Genomic DNA, 17477 nt, shown 5'->3' with positions numbered 1-17477 from the left:
ATTCATGGAGTTATTCTGCTTATTAATTGTTGTGAAAGATATGTTTAAACAAGAGTCCACACACATCAACCAAATAATCAAAATTGTCTTATGTTTAAGTTTTATATGCATACATAATTATATATTCGTGTCTTTGTCTTATATTTTTCAGTCATTAGTTTAGTCATATGTTAGGGCTTAATCGTTCTTAAAAATTGTAAGTAATCAAAATAAAAACAAGAATCAATAATTAATTAATTAAACGTGGCATTGTTCAAATAAAAACAAGATGAGAAGGAATATGGAGTTGCAGGGGGGCCTGGCCCCCCTCCATTTAATTTTATGTTGTTTTTTGGTCAAGAACACAGGCTGGAATTTGTACGTCCTTTCTATACTTTTTTTATTTCTATATTCGATAATTGTTCTTTTTTGGAATTGTTTTAATTTCGTGTATTAATTATATATTGAATTTGTATAATCATGCAAATCATTGATTTTGAATCTAGAACAAATGAATAACACAAAAGATGAAGTGGGCACTACCTAAATTTGATTAGAGTAACTTAGAAAAAAATCAATTAAATATAAATCACCAATAGTTTTCAATAATTAAATAATGGTCACGATTCCATAACCTAAAGCACCACCCTCATTTAATTTAATTTAATTAATTAATAATAATAATGCTACTAATCAACCACCATAACATAAGATCTAAAACTAATACATATATTAAATAACTAAATCGACAGATAACATTATGCAATAAAACATTGCTTAATTAATAAATATACTATATAGTCTGAAAATGAACTGATGCCATAAAACCATCGCCATTGGTCAAATACAACTCAATGATTGATGATGATTTTCTTTCTTTTTTAAATTATAAAAGGTGGTGTATTTTTTTCTATTGAATTTAATCACATATTACAAGCATTTAAAAATTAAATACAATTATTCTTACCAAGTTACATAAATTATCCTTATAATTTAGTCTATTTAAAAACCCATACTATATATGTTCAAAAAAGAATTAATATATACTATAATTATATCTTGATAGTCATATTTTTTAGTCAAATAATCTTGAGTTTAGATTTTCATTATATGTATGTTTGGGCATTTGTCTATATGAATATAAATAAGTCTTTTATTAATAGTACTTTAATACTATAAATCAGTGTCACGATTTGATGGAGCAAAATTTGCACTCTCAAGACCTCCTTTAAAATCCAACTCCTTTGTTCGTCAAAAATTATGTTTGTCGCCGGTATTTAGCCCGCGAAGACGAACTAATCGGCCGAAAAAATATAAGGAAAAAGAGAGGAAAAATGAGTGTATTATTGATCTCAAAATCGTAATGCTAATCGGGTCATTACATTTGTTTATAAAAGGAATTTTGTAATAGACATTTCGATTTTAGAGACTCTTTATTCATCCGAAATTTACATTGATTAGCAAATCATCGATCGTAGTGTACACATTTTCCTTATTTATTTATGGAAATTATCCTAAGATCTTAATATTCAACGACTGTTTCCGAGCTTACCACCTACCGTCTGTTACTCTTCCTCCTATGCAAACTGATGTATGTTAGTGGACTTCTTTATACACGCGGGTTATGTATTAACAATCTTTTTATTGCTAAGTTTTCTCTTGGCAAACATTTCGGACCATCTCGGTGCTTACAATTCATTGGGTCTTGGCTCGATGGGATAAACATTTATCATCCATTGCGCCTCGGCCTAATAATCTTGAGTATGGAGAGTTCGGTCCAATAATGCCGAACTGATCCCATCAGAATTATTAATAATTTAATGTATTTTATGAATTATTTGATAGATAGAAAAATTATGTACTTGTGCAGGCAAAAAAATAAAAATAAATGGGGGTAAAAATAGAGAAAGTTGTGTCCACAAATTCCCACTATCAACAGTGGTATATTGGATATATATGGCCAATCAATTATTATGCAGGGACATTTTTGTCTTATAGAGAAAGCAATTATTGATGAAATTTAATTATGTTTGAGGTGTTAATTAATGTTTTTATTATGTTGGTTAAAGAAGCACCGACTAACCAATTAATGTGATTGGTCTTGTCTCTGTCAATGGTGGGTGACACTATAATCTCCATTTTCAGTGATTACGGTTTTTTTCATAATAATAATAATAATAATAATGGTAAATTACAATCACACCCTTAAGGTATGGTGAAATTATGAAAACCCCCCTCTTGTTCGGATAATTACATCTACCCCTCAACTTTGAATCTTCTTACACCTCCACCCTTCTGGTGTCAAATTCAACATAATCATCTAGATTTCGTGGAATGTGCTCTAGTTTGTACTCGTTTTGTGTAAAAATACAGTTTCTGATGCACCACAATCTAGTGTAAACAAGTAGCCAAAAAACACATCTTATGATCATCTTGCTTCAAAATGTGGAGCTCGAATGAGATACAACGGGTATAAAAGTGATAAATATTCCATATAATCAACAATATTCCACTAAAGTTGAAACCGCAAGGGTGGACGTGTAAGAAAATCTATAATTGAGAGACTGTTATAATTACCCAAACATGAGGGGGATTTTCGTAATTTTACCATACCTTGGGGGTGGTTGTAATAATAATAATAATAATAATAATAATAATAATAATAATAATAATAATAATAATAATAATAATAATAATAATAAAGGATTGGAATACAAATAGAGTAAAGTACACGTATTTTCCACGTCACTCTGGATATGCTCGGAATATTTTCTTTTATCTCTGCCCCTCATTTTTGACACGTACGGCGTCGTCTCGTTGATTCCTCTGGCTGCTTTGCAGTTCCATTGGAAAAAAAAAATTTATATTTTATCATTTTATAGTTCCTTGCTTACCACAAGGAAGGAAATTTCATTTTGAATAACAATTAATCGAAGTTTGATCAAATGAAAAATAAAATAAAATAAATACATTATTTTATATTTATCATAATCGAAGTAAAGGGAACACGACAACAATTTGAGAAGATTCAAAGTCAAGAGGCAAATTCTTGGAAATTCTTGAAATGTGGAAATTGAAGTTATTTAATATTACTTGATAATATTTTTATATTTTATATTAATATTTATCACAATAAACATATAAATATAGGGGCTTGCTATTATCAGTGCGGTTTTTTCCAGCTACAGTGCAAAATAATTCATTTGTCAAAAAACACTTTAACCTTTTACAAAATCCTCTCAACCTCCAAATATTTCGACTTTCGTAGATCGTGATTTGTTTTCGTAGAAATGAGTTAAAACCCAACGATTATCAAGATGGCCAACATCGATCCCGTAAATGAGGTAAAAAAATACGTTTTAGTGTGATTTTTTTCGATTTTCAGTCGTTTCGTGTAGAATATCACGAAATTATTCAAGTCATTTCGTGGTGTTTTGCACGAAATGAACACTTTATTCGTATTTTCCAGTCATTTCGTGTACAATACTACGAAATAATACCTATTATTTCGTGTAAAGTCACACGAAATATCAGTAAAACTGTTTTGTTATTTATTTCGTGCAGTACTATACGAAATGTATGCATACATTTCGTGTACAATTACACGAAATGTATGCATATACTTCGTGTAATTTTACACGAAATACCTAGTATTGTTATTAATTTTTTTGTGCAAGTATCTAACCTTTTTTTTGTATTTACGCAGCCATATGACGACAATTTGTATTTTGATCCCTCGGTTTTGGATAAAAAGGAATATGAAGATTTCTCTCACTTCTTCCAAGTTGATATTGTGTTCGGCAGTAGGGAAGAATTAATCAACTGGGCGAAAGAAACTGCAGTTAGTCATTGTCACCGTTTGATTTGTCAGTCTAGAAGGGAGAATGCACAGTACATGACGTGTGACAAATACGGACATGGCCGACAAACGAATATCGATGTGGAAGATCCTAGAAACTCAGGAACAAAAAAATGTGGTTGTCCGTTCAAATTGATTGGCAAAAGGTCAAGGTTTGATGAATTATGGCGGTTGACTGTCAGCGATGGCAGGCATAGTCATCGTCCGACTTTGTTTCCTCACGGACAAGGTACGACTAGTCGTATAACTCCACAACAGAAAGCAAGAATTAAAGAATTGCGAAATTCTCACGTGAAGCCAATGCTGATCATGGATAGACTGAGAAAAGATGATCCGACGATACAAACCTCTATGAAGCATGTTTACAATGAGTTGGCCAAGATTAAATCTGAGGAAATGGAGGGCATGACTGTTATTCAGTTTATGATGCATAACTTTCAAAAAGGCGAGTATCGATATTGGCATCGCGTCGATAGTGAAACGAGCAACACGATTACAGATATTATGTTTGCATGTCCCGAATCTATTAAGTTATTACGGTTGTTCCCGTATGTTATATTGATGGACTGCACATACAAAACCAATAAGTAAGTAAAAATTACGATTGTTCAAATTATGATTATTGTGTTTTAATGTCTTGTATTGTTTAAATATGTAAAAACAACATTGTTGTAGGTATGGAATGCCTCTTTTGGAAATAATTGGGATAACTCCAGTTGGGAGGAATTATACAATTGCTGTTGCATTTATGTCGCATGAAGATGCAGACACCTACGAGTGGACTTTGAATTGTTTGAAAGAGTTGCTAGATGGTGTCGAACCTGATGCGATCTTGACAGACAGAGAGTTGGGTCTTTTGAAAGCACTGCCAAATGTCTTCCCATTTTCGTATCATATGTTGTGTATATTCCATATAAACAGAAATGTTGAGGCAAATGCGACGAAATTTATGGGAGGCAACAAGGACCAAGGTCTAATATTCCGACGTGTGCTGTGGGCTAAGCTGGTGAAATCAGAAACCGAAGAAGAGTATCATTACAATTACAATGAAATTGTTGGACGGTATGCAGGGTATCCTAGGCTGATACAGTATTTGAATGATACGTGGTTGATATACAAGGAGAAGTTTGTTCGTGCCTATACTCGCAATGTGTATCATTTTGGCAACACGAGCACCAACAGGTATTACATGTTTTAGTTATTTAAATGATAAAAGATATTATATAAAAATAATATTTATTTTGTAATTTGATTGTCGTTGTATGCTCTGATTGTTGTTGTAATTGGATAGGGTGGAGAGCGCTCATTCTTCAGCGAAGGGTTGGTTAAATGCTTCGACCGGAGGTCTGGATAACGTGCAAGGCAAACTTCGGGACCAAGTTTATATCCAAATTAGTGAGCTGAAGTGCGATTTTTCATTATCATCCAAGATAAGGAAGCATACTGCAGCATGGCCGTGTTTTCAGGGTTTGATTTGTTATGTTACGCATCTGGCATTAGAGAAATTGGATGAAGAGATGGAGTCCCCGGCGATGCAAGATCCGAGTATTTGCACACACTATCTTTGGAATACTCATGGGCTCCCATGCGCGTGCAAAATTGTGCAGAAAATGGAAGATAATGACACGTTCGTCATTTCAGACTTGCATCCATTCTGGAGTACCATGGCAGTTGAGCCTTCGGAGCTACCTGAGTATCAAGTAAACCGCGAGGAGATTGTGGATAGACAGATTGATGACCTGAATTGCAATTTGAAGAAGATGAATTACACGAGTAAGATAAATGCCGTGGCCTCATTGCGTGGCATCGTTTATCCGTCTACGTCGCATCTGTCCGAGCCATCATTTGTTAAGACCAAAGGACGACCAAAGAATAACTCGACAAAGAGAGACCCTTCTGGATGGCAGTATCATATTGATGAGGAGACAATTAAGTCGTCTTGTGGTTCCAAGGGTCGCCAAACCTCATCTGGTGCAAAGATTCCTAAAACAAAGGTTGAGAGAAGCACTGATGGAACGCCTCAATCGAAGATGAAAGGTCGTGGTTCTCGTATTCCCACACAAGAATCTGCTGCCCCTCCAATACCTGCACATGAAGGAATCGACTTTTATTCTTTCGTGCCCAGATTTATGGTCCGTCTTATTCAAGATTATGTTAACGTGATGGCGGATGGCAACTGTGGGTATCGGTGCGTTGCTCAAGCCGTGTACGGGGATCAAGAAAGATGGCCGCAAGTGAGAGGGGAGTTGCTTATTGAGTTATACGAGCATGCTAGTGTCTACACGGCGATGTTTGGCAGTACCGGATACGTTGAGGTCATACGCAAGTGTGACTAGACCTCAGGGCCTTGTCCACAAGCTTATTGGATGGACATGAATGAAATGGGATTGGCCATTGCTACCAGATACAGTGCATTAGTGGTACTTTTGACTCAAGTAGGGAGTATGACTTACCTTCCTATGTTTGGCAGTGGTCACTTATCATGTATGATTGTTGTGACATTGCACAACAATCATTTCATGTTTGTTAATTTGGTCGCAAATAGTCCACTACCACCAATCCATCCGGCATGGGTACACCATAGAGCTAAAAATTTGAGGCACTTACTCAAAACGTACAAACCCCGACTACTCTTGTACGAACAATTAAAGTCTGGTCGGTAGTTCAATTTGTAGTTGTATCTGAAATCTAGTTCAATTTTATTCGTATTTGAAATTTAGATCAATTTGTAGTTGTATTTGAAATTTAGATCAATTTGTAGTTGTATTTGAATTCTAGTTCAATTTAGATCAATTTGTAGTTGTATTTGAATTCTAGTTCAATTTGTAGTTGTATTTGAATTCTAGTTCAATTTGTAGTTGCATTTGAATTCTAGTTCAATTTGTATTTGTATTTGAATTTTTAGGTCAATTTTGTATTTGAAATTTAGATCAATTTGTAGTTGTATTTGAATTCTAGTTCAATTTGTAGTTGTATTTGAATTTTTGTGTCAATTTTGTATTTGAAATTTAGATCAATTTGTAGTTGTATTTGAATTGTAGTTCAATTTGTATTTGTATTTGAATTTTTATGTCAATTTGAGTGTCTGAAATAAATTGGTTAGTTAAAAAATAAATCAATTAGTTATTTCGTACTGAATTTACCGAAATGTCACTTCATATTTCGTGGAAAAATCTACGAAATATGGTCTTCCATTTCGTAGAAAACTCCACGAAATATGCTCTTCCATTTCGTAGAAAACGCCACGAAATATGGCCTTCCATTTCGTGTACGTTTACACGAAATACACGATTTTTTTTAATCTAACAGTTTCGTCCTTCGTTTTCTATAACAATAAACACCGCTATTTCGTGTGAAAAGACACGAAATTATTGAGTGGATTTCGTGTAATAATACACGAAATAGCGGGCGAATTTGGTTTTTTTTTAGGAAAGTTACAAATGAAATAAATCGCACTGCAAGCCGGTAAAAACCGCACTATGAATAGCATTTCAGATAAATATATTAGCCTTTTAACTACTTTATAACTACAAAGTAATCCAATCAAAGATATAAAAATAGATGATGATTGCATAATTTTAAATGTACTATGATTATTTAGACCTCCTTCGATTAGGAGATTAATTATGATTAACTGAATAATTAAATATCGTTTGATGTTTAGTAAATCCAATAACTTTGTGGATCAACCCAAAAATACTACATTATTATGTCTTATTTTGCTTTCTAAAAATTCTTTTTATTGGACATCCCAAAATACAATAAATTAATTAGATTTTTATTAAATTATTTAATTTTATCCTGACAACCAAACAAACAGAAGTATTAATGCCATTAACAAGTTGCAAACATAAACACACCAAAGCGCTCCACATTCCACAATTAGCTTTTTTTTTTTTTCTTTCTTTAACCCAAGAAAAACAAACTTTCTATTTCTCTCTCTCTCTCTCTCTCTCTCTCTCTCTTGTTTCTCTCTCTAGAAAAAGGAGAAATATTCCTGGAAAAAGAGAAGATTGATTGGTTGATTAGATAATATCATGCTAATATGATTTGAAGGAAAAAATCACGTTCACAGATTTCTACGACTTCTTTCTCTCTCTAGATTTCTGTATTTCTACTGATATATAGAAATATATTTCTTCTTTCTTCGCAGCCCAAAACCTTTTTGCCCTCGCATAATTGATTTTGTTTCTTCTGCTACTCGATCTGTTGTTTCTCAATTACACATTCCAATTATTGAGCTCTAGCTATTTCGATTCAACAATAAAAAGGACGATCTTGATGGTTTTGGCCAACTAGGTATTCGGGGATTCTAGCAATTTCCAGCTGAATTTCAATCGAAGAAGATTAGACAAAACATGTCAACAAATACAGCATTGCCCGAAACGGCGTCGTTTTCTGGAGGTTCTCGTCGCTTTGGTGATCTTAGAGGTGTCCAATGGCGCGTGGATTTGGGGATTTTGCCATCTTCCCCTTCTGCATCCATTGACGATCTTCGCCGTGTTACCGCCAATTCTCGGAGAAGGTAAATCTTATTCACTCTTCAATTTTGGGTTTTTTTTTTTTTCCCATGGTTTTTTTTCTGGTCGAAGATGTAATGTTTTTCCTCGAATAATGAAATCATATTCCTTGTCAAGAAGTTGTCATATACAATTGTTGGATTGTTCAACTTTGGATTTGTTTATTTTCCAATTATCTGGTTGTGGTAAGCACTTCATTTTGGATGGAGATGTATTCCGACTTTTTCGTGTTTTCCCAAGTGTTGAAACCTAAATCAGTAATACATGGTATGTTGCTTTAGTTCTTATGTTGGCTGAGTTATCTAATTGACATATAAAACTTGAACCATATCAAGTTGGTGGAAAAATCCCTTGAAAATTTCAACGAAATCGGGACTTATTTTGTGATTTTAAACAGGTATGCTGCTTTAAGAAGACGGCTTCTGGTTGATCCACATGTGCCGAAAGATGGAAATACTTCTCCCGATCTTGTCATGGACAATCCACTCTCCCAAAACCCTGGTACGATTTTTATGCTTTTCATATTTCCTTTTACATGCATCGTCACCTTCCGATTCTTTTGACCCTGATCTTACAAATGCTTGGAATAAAGAGTTATTTACTTCAATTGATGCTGCTTTGTATGCTCATCGTAACATCGAACTTTCACTTCATTTATTTTTCTTTGATTTGGTAATCTTGTACGTGACTTCCACAAATTCGATTCTTGTCTAGAACAACATTTAACGATGGTTGAGTTTACAAATTCTAATTGCTATAGCTTATATGTCTAAGGTGTTTCATTTTGATCTCGCAGACAGTATGTGGGGCCGATTCTTCAGAAGTGCAGAACTAGAGAGAACGCTCGATCAAGACCTGACACGGTTGTACCCTGAAAGAGGCAGCTATTTCCAGACAAGTGGATGCCAAGCCATGTTAAGACGTATTTTATTGCTTTGGTGCCTTAGAAACCCTGAGTATGGATACAGACAAGGTAGGTTTGTATTATAATTCTTTGTTATTCTATTATAATGGTCATTTTGCTTCAGTCATTCATCACACAAGTTTATGTATTACGGTATTTCTGAAACTGGCGCCATTTTTTTCTTGCTTAGGGCTGTTTTCTTCAGAAAGTCTAAATTGTTAAAATTCTCTACTTATATATTTCGTCCCATTTTTATTTACAGGAATGCATGAACTCTTGGCTCCCCTGTTGTACGTTCTTCACGTTGACGTCGAACGCCTCTCGGAAGTGAGGAAAAATTACGACGACCATTTCGTGGACAAATTCGACGGCTTCTCATTCCACGAGAACGACTTGACATACAAATTCGATTTCAAGAAATTCTCCGAATCTTCAGAAGATGACAAACGATTCGAAAACGGTTCCTCCAAACCTAGCAATCTTGGTGAATTGGATCAAGAGATACAAACCATTGTTCTGCTCAGCGATGCCTATGGTGCAGAAGGTGAACTCGGTATTGTCCTGTCTGAAAAATTTATTGAGCACGATGCATATTCCATGTTCGATTCTTTAATGAGTGGGCCCTCCAGTGGGGCCCTTGCGATGGCAGAATTTTTCTCTCCTTCTGTAATCGAAGCTTCTGCTGCACTTTACCACTTACTTTCGAACGTTGATTCGTCTCTCCACACACACCTAGTTGAATTAGGAGTTGAGCCACAATACTTCGCGCTTCGTTGGCTGAGAGTATTGTTCGGACGCGAATTTTCTTTGGAAGATCTTCTACTAATATGGGACGAGATTTTTGCATATGAAAATATAAATTCGAACAAATATGATGCTGAGTCAAACTTTGGAGTTCTTGAATCGCCTAGAGGGGCGTTCATTTGTGCCTTCGCAGTTTCGATGATACTCAATTTGAGATCTTCTTTGCTCGCCACCGAAAACGCTACTGCGTGTCTTCAAAGATTGTTGAATTTTCCCGACGATATAAAGCTTGCGAAACTTCTAACAAAGGCGAAATCTTTACACCCTTTAGCTTTAGATGCGAACAATTCCATTTCAGTACCGATTCGAAGTGGGATTTATGATGACAAGAAATCAACGGTGACCAGGAGTCATACCGTTTCGCTCGATTTGACTTCGACTTCTCCAAAAACTCCTCTAACTGTGGTACCCGATAGCTATTGGGAAGAGAAATGGAGGGTTTTGCACGAGGAGGAAGAGCAGAAAAAGGGTCTTGCAGGAGAACAAGTACCAAATCGAATAAAGGGTTGGTCTGAAAAAGTAAGGCTACGTTTGTCAAGAACCGAATCCGATCCTTCACCGTCATCTTCGAACAAAAATGCAAGAACGAAAATTCCGAAGCCATCTGTTAGGAGGAGCCTGTTGAATGACCTGGCGCGCCAGCTAGGAGCGGAGGAAGAAGATGTCGGCCCCCTCATTTCTGTGGAGGTGGACGAACAAAATGTTGCTGATGAGAAGAACCGTGACAGCTCAGCGAATGAAGAAAGTTGTTCGAATTCCTCGGATCAAACGACTCGTGTTCGTAGTGATAATGAGAATGAGTCAGGGAGAAGTAGTGTTGCATCGAACTCGTTGGCTGACGAAAACGAAGATGCTGAGTCATCGTCTGTGAATATTCCGGTATGTTCCGCTGCTCCTCCTCCGGTTTCTGATCCGACCGATGATGTGCCGGCAGAATGTACGGTGGATGATGAGTCTGTAGGGAAATTAGAGACGGGGGTTAAGGAGAGGAAACTTCTCGCCGGAAAATTTCAGTGGCTGTGGAAATTCGGAAGGAGTGGCGGCAGTGAAGGAACTTCGGAAAGAAGCGGTGGTGGTGAAGATACTGCAAAAGCTTCTTGCAATGGTGAGGAGAAAGATGTAATTTCTGTTTCTTCCACCGGTAAAGGAAAGACGGTTGACCAAAACTTGATGGTTAATTTGAAGAATGTTGGTCAATCCATGCTTGAGAATATTCAGGTAACTAATCAATCTCAACAGCAATTGCAGTATGAGTGGTTTATTTTATTTTAAAATTGTTGAATTTTTTTCTTTTCCTTTTGTTTCTTCTTTGGGATTGGCTGCAGGTGATTGAGTCGGTGTTCCAGCAGGATCGAGGGCAAGCGGGGTCCGTTGATAATTTATCGAAGAATGGTGGTATTGTCGGAAAAGGGCAAGTGACAGCCATGGCTGCACTGAAAGAGCTTAGAAAAATCAGCAATCTTCTCTCTGAGATGTGAGAATGTGTTTTCATTCATGAATCATTGCACATTTCTTCCATTTTAATTATTTCGAGTATAGGAATAAGCGATACCCCCTTCGGCATTTTCTCGTATCTAGTCGATATTTTTTTTTAAAGTATTGTCTTGCTGTAAGTTGTATAAAATAGAGATTCTTGATCCAGGTAATATGAACACTATTGGTAAGAGATGTGTAATTAGCATTATTCAGTGATCAATTGATCAATTCATCTGCAAATCATCAGCCCAAAAGTAAAATAAAAAAAATAAAAAGAATAATAAATAAATAATAATCATAATACTACCACTAATAATAATCATCATCATTAAATAAGCATACAAAACCAGTCTTAATCACATTCATCTTACCACAGTTAAGACAGCAAAAGCATTTATAACAGTTCAATCACATCCATACAAACATCCTATTGCTACGTAAATACATAATTCGACTTTAATTAACATTCTAATCATTGTAAAAGCCAGGAATAAGTGAAGCAACGAAACCAACAACAATTATTTGAATCTCTTTCACGATTCTCCGCAACCGATTGTTGCCCGCCTCTCCCTGCGCAGCTTCTCCTGCATGCTCATTCTCAGTTGCCCTATTCTCATTTACCCCTCCTACCACATATCACATAATATTTTCAGACCAGAAAAAAAAAACGAGCAAGAGAGGTTAATAACAGAGCGAATACATGCATGCATACAAGATATCTACAACCAGATAATCGTGTGTGCTTTTGTTTTTTTACCTGCTACGCCAGCATTTACATCTCCGCGTACCACGTCAGCAGGTAAATTGTTTGCTCGAAAAGCAGCCCTTTGTGGTGGGTGGTGGGGCCCAACTACCCTTCGCATTCTTCGCTTAAGTTTTCGTATCATTGGTGCAAGAGCTCCGGTTCGGTATCTGCCAACAAAAAATTATAATAATTTGTCCCGAAAATAGTAGTAAATAAATAACATAAAATAAAAAAATCGAACTAACTACTTACAAGTAAAAAATTACAGCAAGAAACGAAAGGAAAACAAGCCTCTGCCTGGATCCATCTCGGCTAAGCATGTAAACAGCAGTAGCCAATTTTATGAAAAGCCACAAATCGATCTGAATAGCAATAGCAATTCGAAATTCCCTGACAACAACTCGTCTTCCGGCGGGTCCCACTTGTTGTTGTTGCTGCTGCTGTAGCTGCTGCTGCTGCTCCGGTGGGTCCACTGGTTGTACCGCGTCTCTGATCACCGGAGAAGTACTGCATTGCATATTGATATCACAGAAATTAGCAGAAATAGTCGGCAGTCTTTTTTAATAACTAAAACAGTTAAACAATGCAAGAAACCTACGTTGGCAAATTGTAGGTAAACGGGATGAGAGCATTGGAAGGAATTCCGACAATAGGCTGCATAAACGGATGAACTGGAACAGCATATAAGCCGGGCCCACGATCCATCGGTTCTTGATCCTGTTGAGGAGGGAATATTCCAGGATACATGAAAGCGGAAAACGGGATATCCCCATTTGGTAAATTTAAACCATTAAATGCCGGTGCCTGCGACAGAATCGTAAGAGATTAGATAAAATAAGAATCGAAATGAACACTGCAAATGCAGGTAGATTTTACAGAAAAAATGAAGTGTAAGAACACCACATAAAACCTCAAATCATCATCACCAATACTCAGCCAATCACAAAGTGTAAAAAAAAAAAAGAAAATCACAGTAATCGATCTACGGTGAACTGTTTTCCTAAGCTGAAAATCCCCAAATACTTGCAAAACCCTAGAAACGCTGATGGTATAATTTAAATAGATTAAACACTTGAAAAAAATCAAATCTATATATAAGCAAAATCATAAACAATTGCACCACGAAAAATGAAACTGGAAACGCAAATGATAAGAGGAAAAAAGTACAGCTCAACAGAACCCATCGCAAACAAAAAAAAAAAAAAAAATCCACATCAAATGCGCAAAAAGTAAAATTAATTTTAACCAAAAAGAAACCCTAAATTCTGAAAGAAGAAAAATGGAGAGAACGATAACCTGGGTTTGGTGATTGAAAGAGTCTTGAGAAGAAGGTTTATCGGAGGATGAATTTAAGAGCTGCATTTCCGGGGCTTCCGCCATTGTTAATTTCTTGTGTGAAATTTCCAAAGAGGCAAAAAGACTGCTTTTTTATTTTTACCTTTTTTCTTTTGTTTAGTCACTTTCGTTGTTTGTAACGGAAGAGCCAAGGCTATGTTTGGCCGCTAAGTTTCTATTTTATTTAAAATTAAATTGAAATATAATTTAAATATTAAAGTAATCTTTGTTGGGATAACAAAGTAATATTTGTTTATAATTTAATTTTTTTTATTATTATTTCAGTGGTGGAATTATGTTTGGAAGGGAGACTAATTTTGATTTTTTAAATTGTGAAGTTGAAATTAAAAAAATTAATGAACATAATTTTCATTTTAGAAAAAAAAAAAGGTACATGTGGTAAAAATAGAGTAAACTGCAAAAACTACCCCTGTATAATCTCGAAATAGCAAAAACCCCCCTGTGATAAATAAACTAGCAAAAACCTCCCCTGTGAAATTATTTAAATAGCAAAAACCCCCCTATGGAACTATTTGAAGGTTGACTTGATATAAAAAGACACAAATACCCCTGGAGTCTTGCAATTAATAAATTCTTATATCTTATAATTATTTTAATTATTTTATTTAAAAAACAATCAATTTAGTTGTTTGCTATTTTTTTTATTTCTAAACAAACAAATTAAAAAGAAGAAATATACATACAATATGTATATATATAAATACATTTTGAGGGACAATTTTGTCATTTCAAGTCTAAAAAATCAGCTAGGGGGGTTTATGCCTTTGACTAAATTTCACAGGGGGGTTTTTGCTAGTTTATTTATCACAGGGGGGTTTTCACTATTTCGAGATAACACAGGGGTAGTATTTGCAGTTTATTCGGTAAAAATATAAGGGATTAGACTTCAACTTCACATTGCAGTTGGAATTTTGAAACAAAGTGAAGGGCATTTCAGACATTTCAGACAGATAAGGAGCGAGAACTAAAACGTATATGAAACTACGCAAAAGGAATTTACAAGCTAAAACCCCAAAATATAACATCCGAAGGCCGATATACAAATAGCATTTGAAGGAAATATTTTCGAAAATTAAAAATTCGAAATTTTATATGCATTCTAGTTTCATTCCAAAAAGAAAAAAAAAATTGAAAACTAAGAAATCAGCAATAATAACAAGCCAACAGCAAATAAATAGAGGCAGTCTAAAGAAAGCATTTAATTTATTCAGACAGTTATTTGATTTTTTTTTAACCATGCAAAGAAAACTACAAAGTCTACAACTATTTTGCAGAAACAACATAAATGTTAATAATAATATACACATTCTCTAGGGAAGCAGAATAAGCTGCCGAGCAGACGTTTTTTATAAATAAGTCGAACAACATCAAAAGCACTCCATGCAAAGCTCTGCAAAAGGATCCATATGTACACATTTTCTCCTTCATCTTCGTTTCTCCGTTTTCCCCTTCTCCACTCTCTCGATATCTACAATGGTGTGCACTGCATAAATCAGACACAAATACCCCAGCAAAGACATGTAACTTTCAGACCGACAATACATCTTAATTTTCTAAATATATATTAAACAGAAGTCAACACACAAACTAACGCACCTTAAGAGGCAGAACACATCCGATGATAGGTACGTTTCATCCTTCCTCATCCTCGGAGCTAGATGCGTCGTCTGCACTGTCTTCGTTATTTTGAATTGTCACACTCATTTGCACCACTGGTATAGGATGTACGGGTGAAGTACCTGCTTTGCAAAAGAGCATACATCAGAATATATATATATATATATATATATATGCAACTGTCGTAAAACAAATGAGTATTGCCCTCTTCAAAAAATTACAGTTGTTTCACTTCAAAACTAAATTCCAGCTGTCCAAAGTCCAAACTAAATTCCGCTGAAATCAGCTTTTAATTGGCGGAAAAGTTAAAACATTACCAAGTTATGGACAGCTGATTATTCATTGATGATTTAAAGTTCCAGTAGAAAATTATCCGAATATATATATATATATATATATATATATATATATATATATATATATATATATATATATATATATATATATATATATATATATATCAAAACCCTCCTTTCCCTCTGGCTCTGTTTTCTTCAATGTTCTATTGGGCCATGGATTAGATGATATAATCAACTTAACCGGTAAAAGAAATTCTCAACTAGAAACAACAAAGCTATGTTTGGTTTTAATTGCTTAACTTTCATATTGAGATTTTCGACCATGCTGAGTAGTATATGGCAGAGAATTCTAAGTTTCTCCTGATATAAGTAGTGGCAAGCCAAAACTAGTTTTTTTTCCCCAACTAATTGCGAGTTATTATAAGGCACCTTCGTTACTTTAAACTTATGATTGATTGGGGAAACATTAATCGGATTCCACTAGTTACACCTCGAACACAAAAGGATAATTTGATAAATAAAGAGTTTACTAGGTTCCTATTTACCATCTAAAAAAAGTGTTTGTAGACCTGAAATTTGACAAAAATCTTAATCCACATCTCCAATCCAATGTCCCTAAATACAACCATACTAAAAAAAATTCTAATTTTTCATAAATAAAAAACACATCTGAGAAATTACATGCTAACAACTAGTGGATTTCTGGGCATCTAGTTGACTTATGATGATATGTTATTGAATGGCTGATAACTCCACTTGGGATACTACTTGAGAATCCCAATTTCATAACCTAAAAAATTAACCTAATTTCAATTCCTCATGAGAGAGTGGTAAAGATGCAAGTTTTTTTCTTATTCTGTTAGTGTCCGGAAAACCTAATTGATTCGTCATTTATTCGACCATTCTAGATCTGGAAATCGACTATTCCTGAATCAAAATTCAAAACAACCTATTTCATGTATATAATTATTCAATCAGATTTCACAACCATAAGAAATTTATTACTTTCAATATTATAAATCCATTTCACCCAAAAACGAATCTCAATTAATCGAGTGATCCTGATTAATTGATTACCTTCGATGAAAACAGCGGTGGAAGGCCATCCTTTTGCAGACGTAAGGGACATCTGCTCGTCCTCCGACAACAAATCGCGCTGTAGCCGCTGATTCCTCGTTTCCCTAGAAGAATTTAATTTCTCGATGACCTCAATCATACTTCCGGCTGGGTGGTTGCGCATGGAGGTGCCGCGCGGTGGGACCCAGTAGGAGTACCCAGGGAGGAAGGGGAGCCAATCGGGCGCGGCGCGGCGCACGATGATGCTGTGGATTGCATCCTCGAGCTTTTTTATGCCGAGAGTGATGACCTCAGCGGAGGATTCCGGCGAATCCGACTGCGATGAGGACGCGCCGTCGAGGTCCACCTCGATGAGCTGCGACTGGTGGCTTTTATTGGAGCGGTGGCGGTGGTGGCTGATTAGGGCGGTTGGAGGGCGGAGAGATGCGCGGAGGAGAGATTGGGACAGAAATCGAGACATCGCCATAGATAATGAAAATTTAGAGAGAGAAAAATATGGAAAGATGTGAAATGCAGTTTCTAGAGAGAGAAAATAAATGAGTGATAAATTACCCATTACTCTATCTTTTTTTTCTGTATATATAGGTGTATCAAGTGTGTGTGTGTGTGTGTGTGTGCGGGGAATCTAGATAAATCCGGATCCGGTAACCGGATTCCGGTTCAGGGTCAAAATCTGGATCCTCCGGAGGCCCGCCCAATGAGATCTTGTGCAATGTTTCTTAGATTTTCTTTTTTTTTTTTTTTTTTTTTGGCTTTTTTAAATACAAATGCAAATACATTTATTGCCATTTACGAAAAAATAATTAGAAATAAAATTCAATTAATAAAAAAAATCAAACAC

General features: G+C 35.5%; 5 protein-coding genes across 6 annotated transcripts; 3 read left to right on the top strand and 2 right to left on the bottom strand.

The window, feature by feature from the left end:
* The first annotated feature begins 3133 nt into the window (after positions 1-3133).
* On the top strand, positions 3134-6563 carry LOC105964571 (PKS-NRPS hybrid synthetase cheA-like). The gene is made up of 3 exons (XM_088824404.1): positions 3134-3323; positions 3686-5020; positions 5130-6563. The coding sequence occupies exons 2-3, from the start codon at positions 4521-4523 to the stop codon at positions 6172-6174; spliced, it is 1545 nt and encodes a 514-aa protein (XP_088680530.1). The 5' UTR covers positions 3134-3323; positions 3686-4520; the 3' UTR covers positions 6175-6563.
* Positions 3297-4429, top strand: LOC105950041 (uncharacterized). The gene is made up of 2 exons (XM_088823955.1): positions 3297-3323; positions 3686-4429. Exons 1-2 carry the CDS (start codon positions 3297-3299, stop codon positions 4427-4429), a joined length of 771 nt encoding a protein of 256 aa, XP_088680081.1.
* A 1073-nt stretch (positions 6564-7636) lies between the features above and the next one.
* On the top strand, positions 7637-11730 carry LOC105949972 (Ypt/Rab-GAP domain of gyp1p superfamily protein). Its single transcript, XM_012973286.2, has 5 exons — positions 7637-8363; positions 8756-8859; positions 9155-9331; positions 9525-11284; positions 11392-11730. The coding sequence occupies exons 1-5, from the start codon at positions 8197-8199 to the stop codon at positions 11542-11544; spliced, it is 2361 nt and encodes a 786-aa protein (XP_012828740.1). The 5' UTR covers positions 7637-8196; the 3' UTR covers positions 11545-11730.
* A 122-nt stretch (positions 11731-11852) lies between these two features.
* Positions 11853-13825, bottom strand: LOC105949971 (uncharacterized). The gene is made up of 5 exons (XM_012973285.2): positions 13584-13825; positions 12886-13091; positions 12540-12794; positions 12300-12454; positions 11853-12168 (listed from the first exon to the last, which is right to left on the bottom strand). The coding sequence occupies exons 1-5, from the start codon at positions 13665-13667 to the stop codon at positions 12011-12013; spliced, it is 858 nt and encodes a 285-aa protein (XP_012828739.2). The 5' UTR covers positions 13668-13825; the 3' UTR covers positions 11853-12010.
* A 1004-nt stretch (positions 13826-14829) lies between these two features.
* Positions 14830-17207, bottom strand: LOC105950027 (uncharacterized). Of its 2 annotated transcripts, none has more exons than XM_012973349.2 (3): positions 16637-17207; positions 15240-15382; positions 14830-15126 (listed from the first exon to the last, which is right to left on the bottom strand). In XM_012973349.2, exons 1-2 carry the CDS (start codon positions 17190-17192, stop codon positions 15276-15278), a joined length of 663 nt encoding a protein of 220 aa, XP_012828803.1. In that variant the 5' UTR covers positions 17193-17207; the 3' UTR covers positions 14830-15126; positions 15240-15275. The 2 variants fall into 2 exon arrangements, with proteins under 2 accessions (XP_012828803.1, XP_012828804.1); XM_012973350.2 differs by having other exon boundaries at positions 14830-15111.
* Positions 17208-17477: the final 270 nt, after the last annotated feature.

This window comes from Erythranthe guttata, chromosome 10 (genome assembly GCF_056151865.1).
Source record: "Erythranthe guttata isolate IM_541 chromosome 10, IM_541, whole genome shotgun sequence".
Lineage (NCBI taxonomy): Eukaryota > Viridiplantae > Streptophyta > Magnoliopsida > Lamiales > Phrymaceae > Erythranthe > Erythranthe guttata.
The sequence above is the reverse complement of the archived record's forward strand: the minus strand, read 5'-3'. Positions and strand labels throughout refer to the sequence as shown.

Excerpts from the sequence above, each read along its gene's own strand:
- LOC105950041 (XM_088823955.1), top strand. The coding sequence starts at position 3,297 with ATGGCCAACATCGATCCCGTAAATGAG. Across the intron at positions 3,324-3,685 it reads ACATCGATCCCGTAAATGAG|CCATATGACGACAATTTGTA; the intron begins GTAAAAAAATAC and ends GTATTTACGCAG.
- LOC105964571 (XM_088824404.1), top strand. The coding sequence starts at position 4,521 with ATGCCTCTTTTGGAAATAATTGGGATAACTCCAGTTGGGAGGAATTAT. Across the intron at positions 5,021-5,129 it reads GGCAACACGAGCACCAACAG|GGTGGAGAGCGCTCATTCTT; the intron begins GTATTACATGTT and ends GTAATTGGATAG.
- LOC105949972 (XM_012973286.2), top strand. The coding sequence starts at position 8,197 with ATGTCAACAAATACAGCATTGCCCGAAACGGCGTCGTTTTCTGGAGGT. Across the intron at positions 9,332-9,524 it reads TGAGTATGGATACAGACAAG|GAATGCATGAACTCTTGGCT; the intron begins GTAGGTTTGTAT and ends TTTTATTTACAG. Across the intron at positions 11,285-11,391 it reads CCATGCTTGAGAATATTCAG|GTGATTGAGTCGGTGTTCCA; the intron begins GTAACTAATCAA and ends GATTGGCTGCAG.
- LOC105949971 (XM_012973285.2), bottom strand. The coding sequence starts at position 13,667 with ATGGCGGAAGCCCCGGAAATGCAGCTCTTAAATTCATCCTCCGATAAA. Across the intron at positions 12,795-12,885 it reads TTTACCTACAATTTGCCAAC|TACTTCTCCGGTGATCAGAG; the intron begins GTAGGTTTCTTG and ends TATGCAATGCAG. Across the intron at positions 12,169-12,299 it reads TGTAAATGCTGGCGTAGCAG|GAGGGGTAAATGAGAATAGG; the intron begins GTAAAAAAACAA and ends GATATGTGGTAG.
- LOC105950027 (XM_012973349.2), bottom strand. The coding sequence starts at position 17,192 with ATGGGTAATTTATCACTCATTTATTTTCTCTCTCTAGAAACTGCATTT. Across the intron at positions 15,383-16,636 it reads CACCGCTGTTTTCATCGAAG|GTACTTCACCCGTACATCCT; the intron begins GTAATCAATTAA and ends TTTGCAAAGCAG.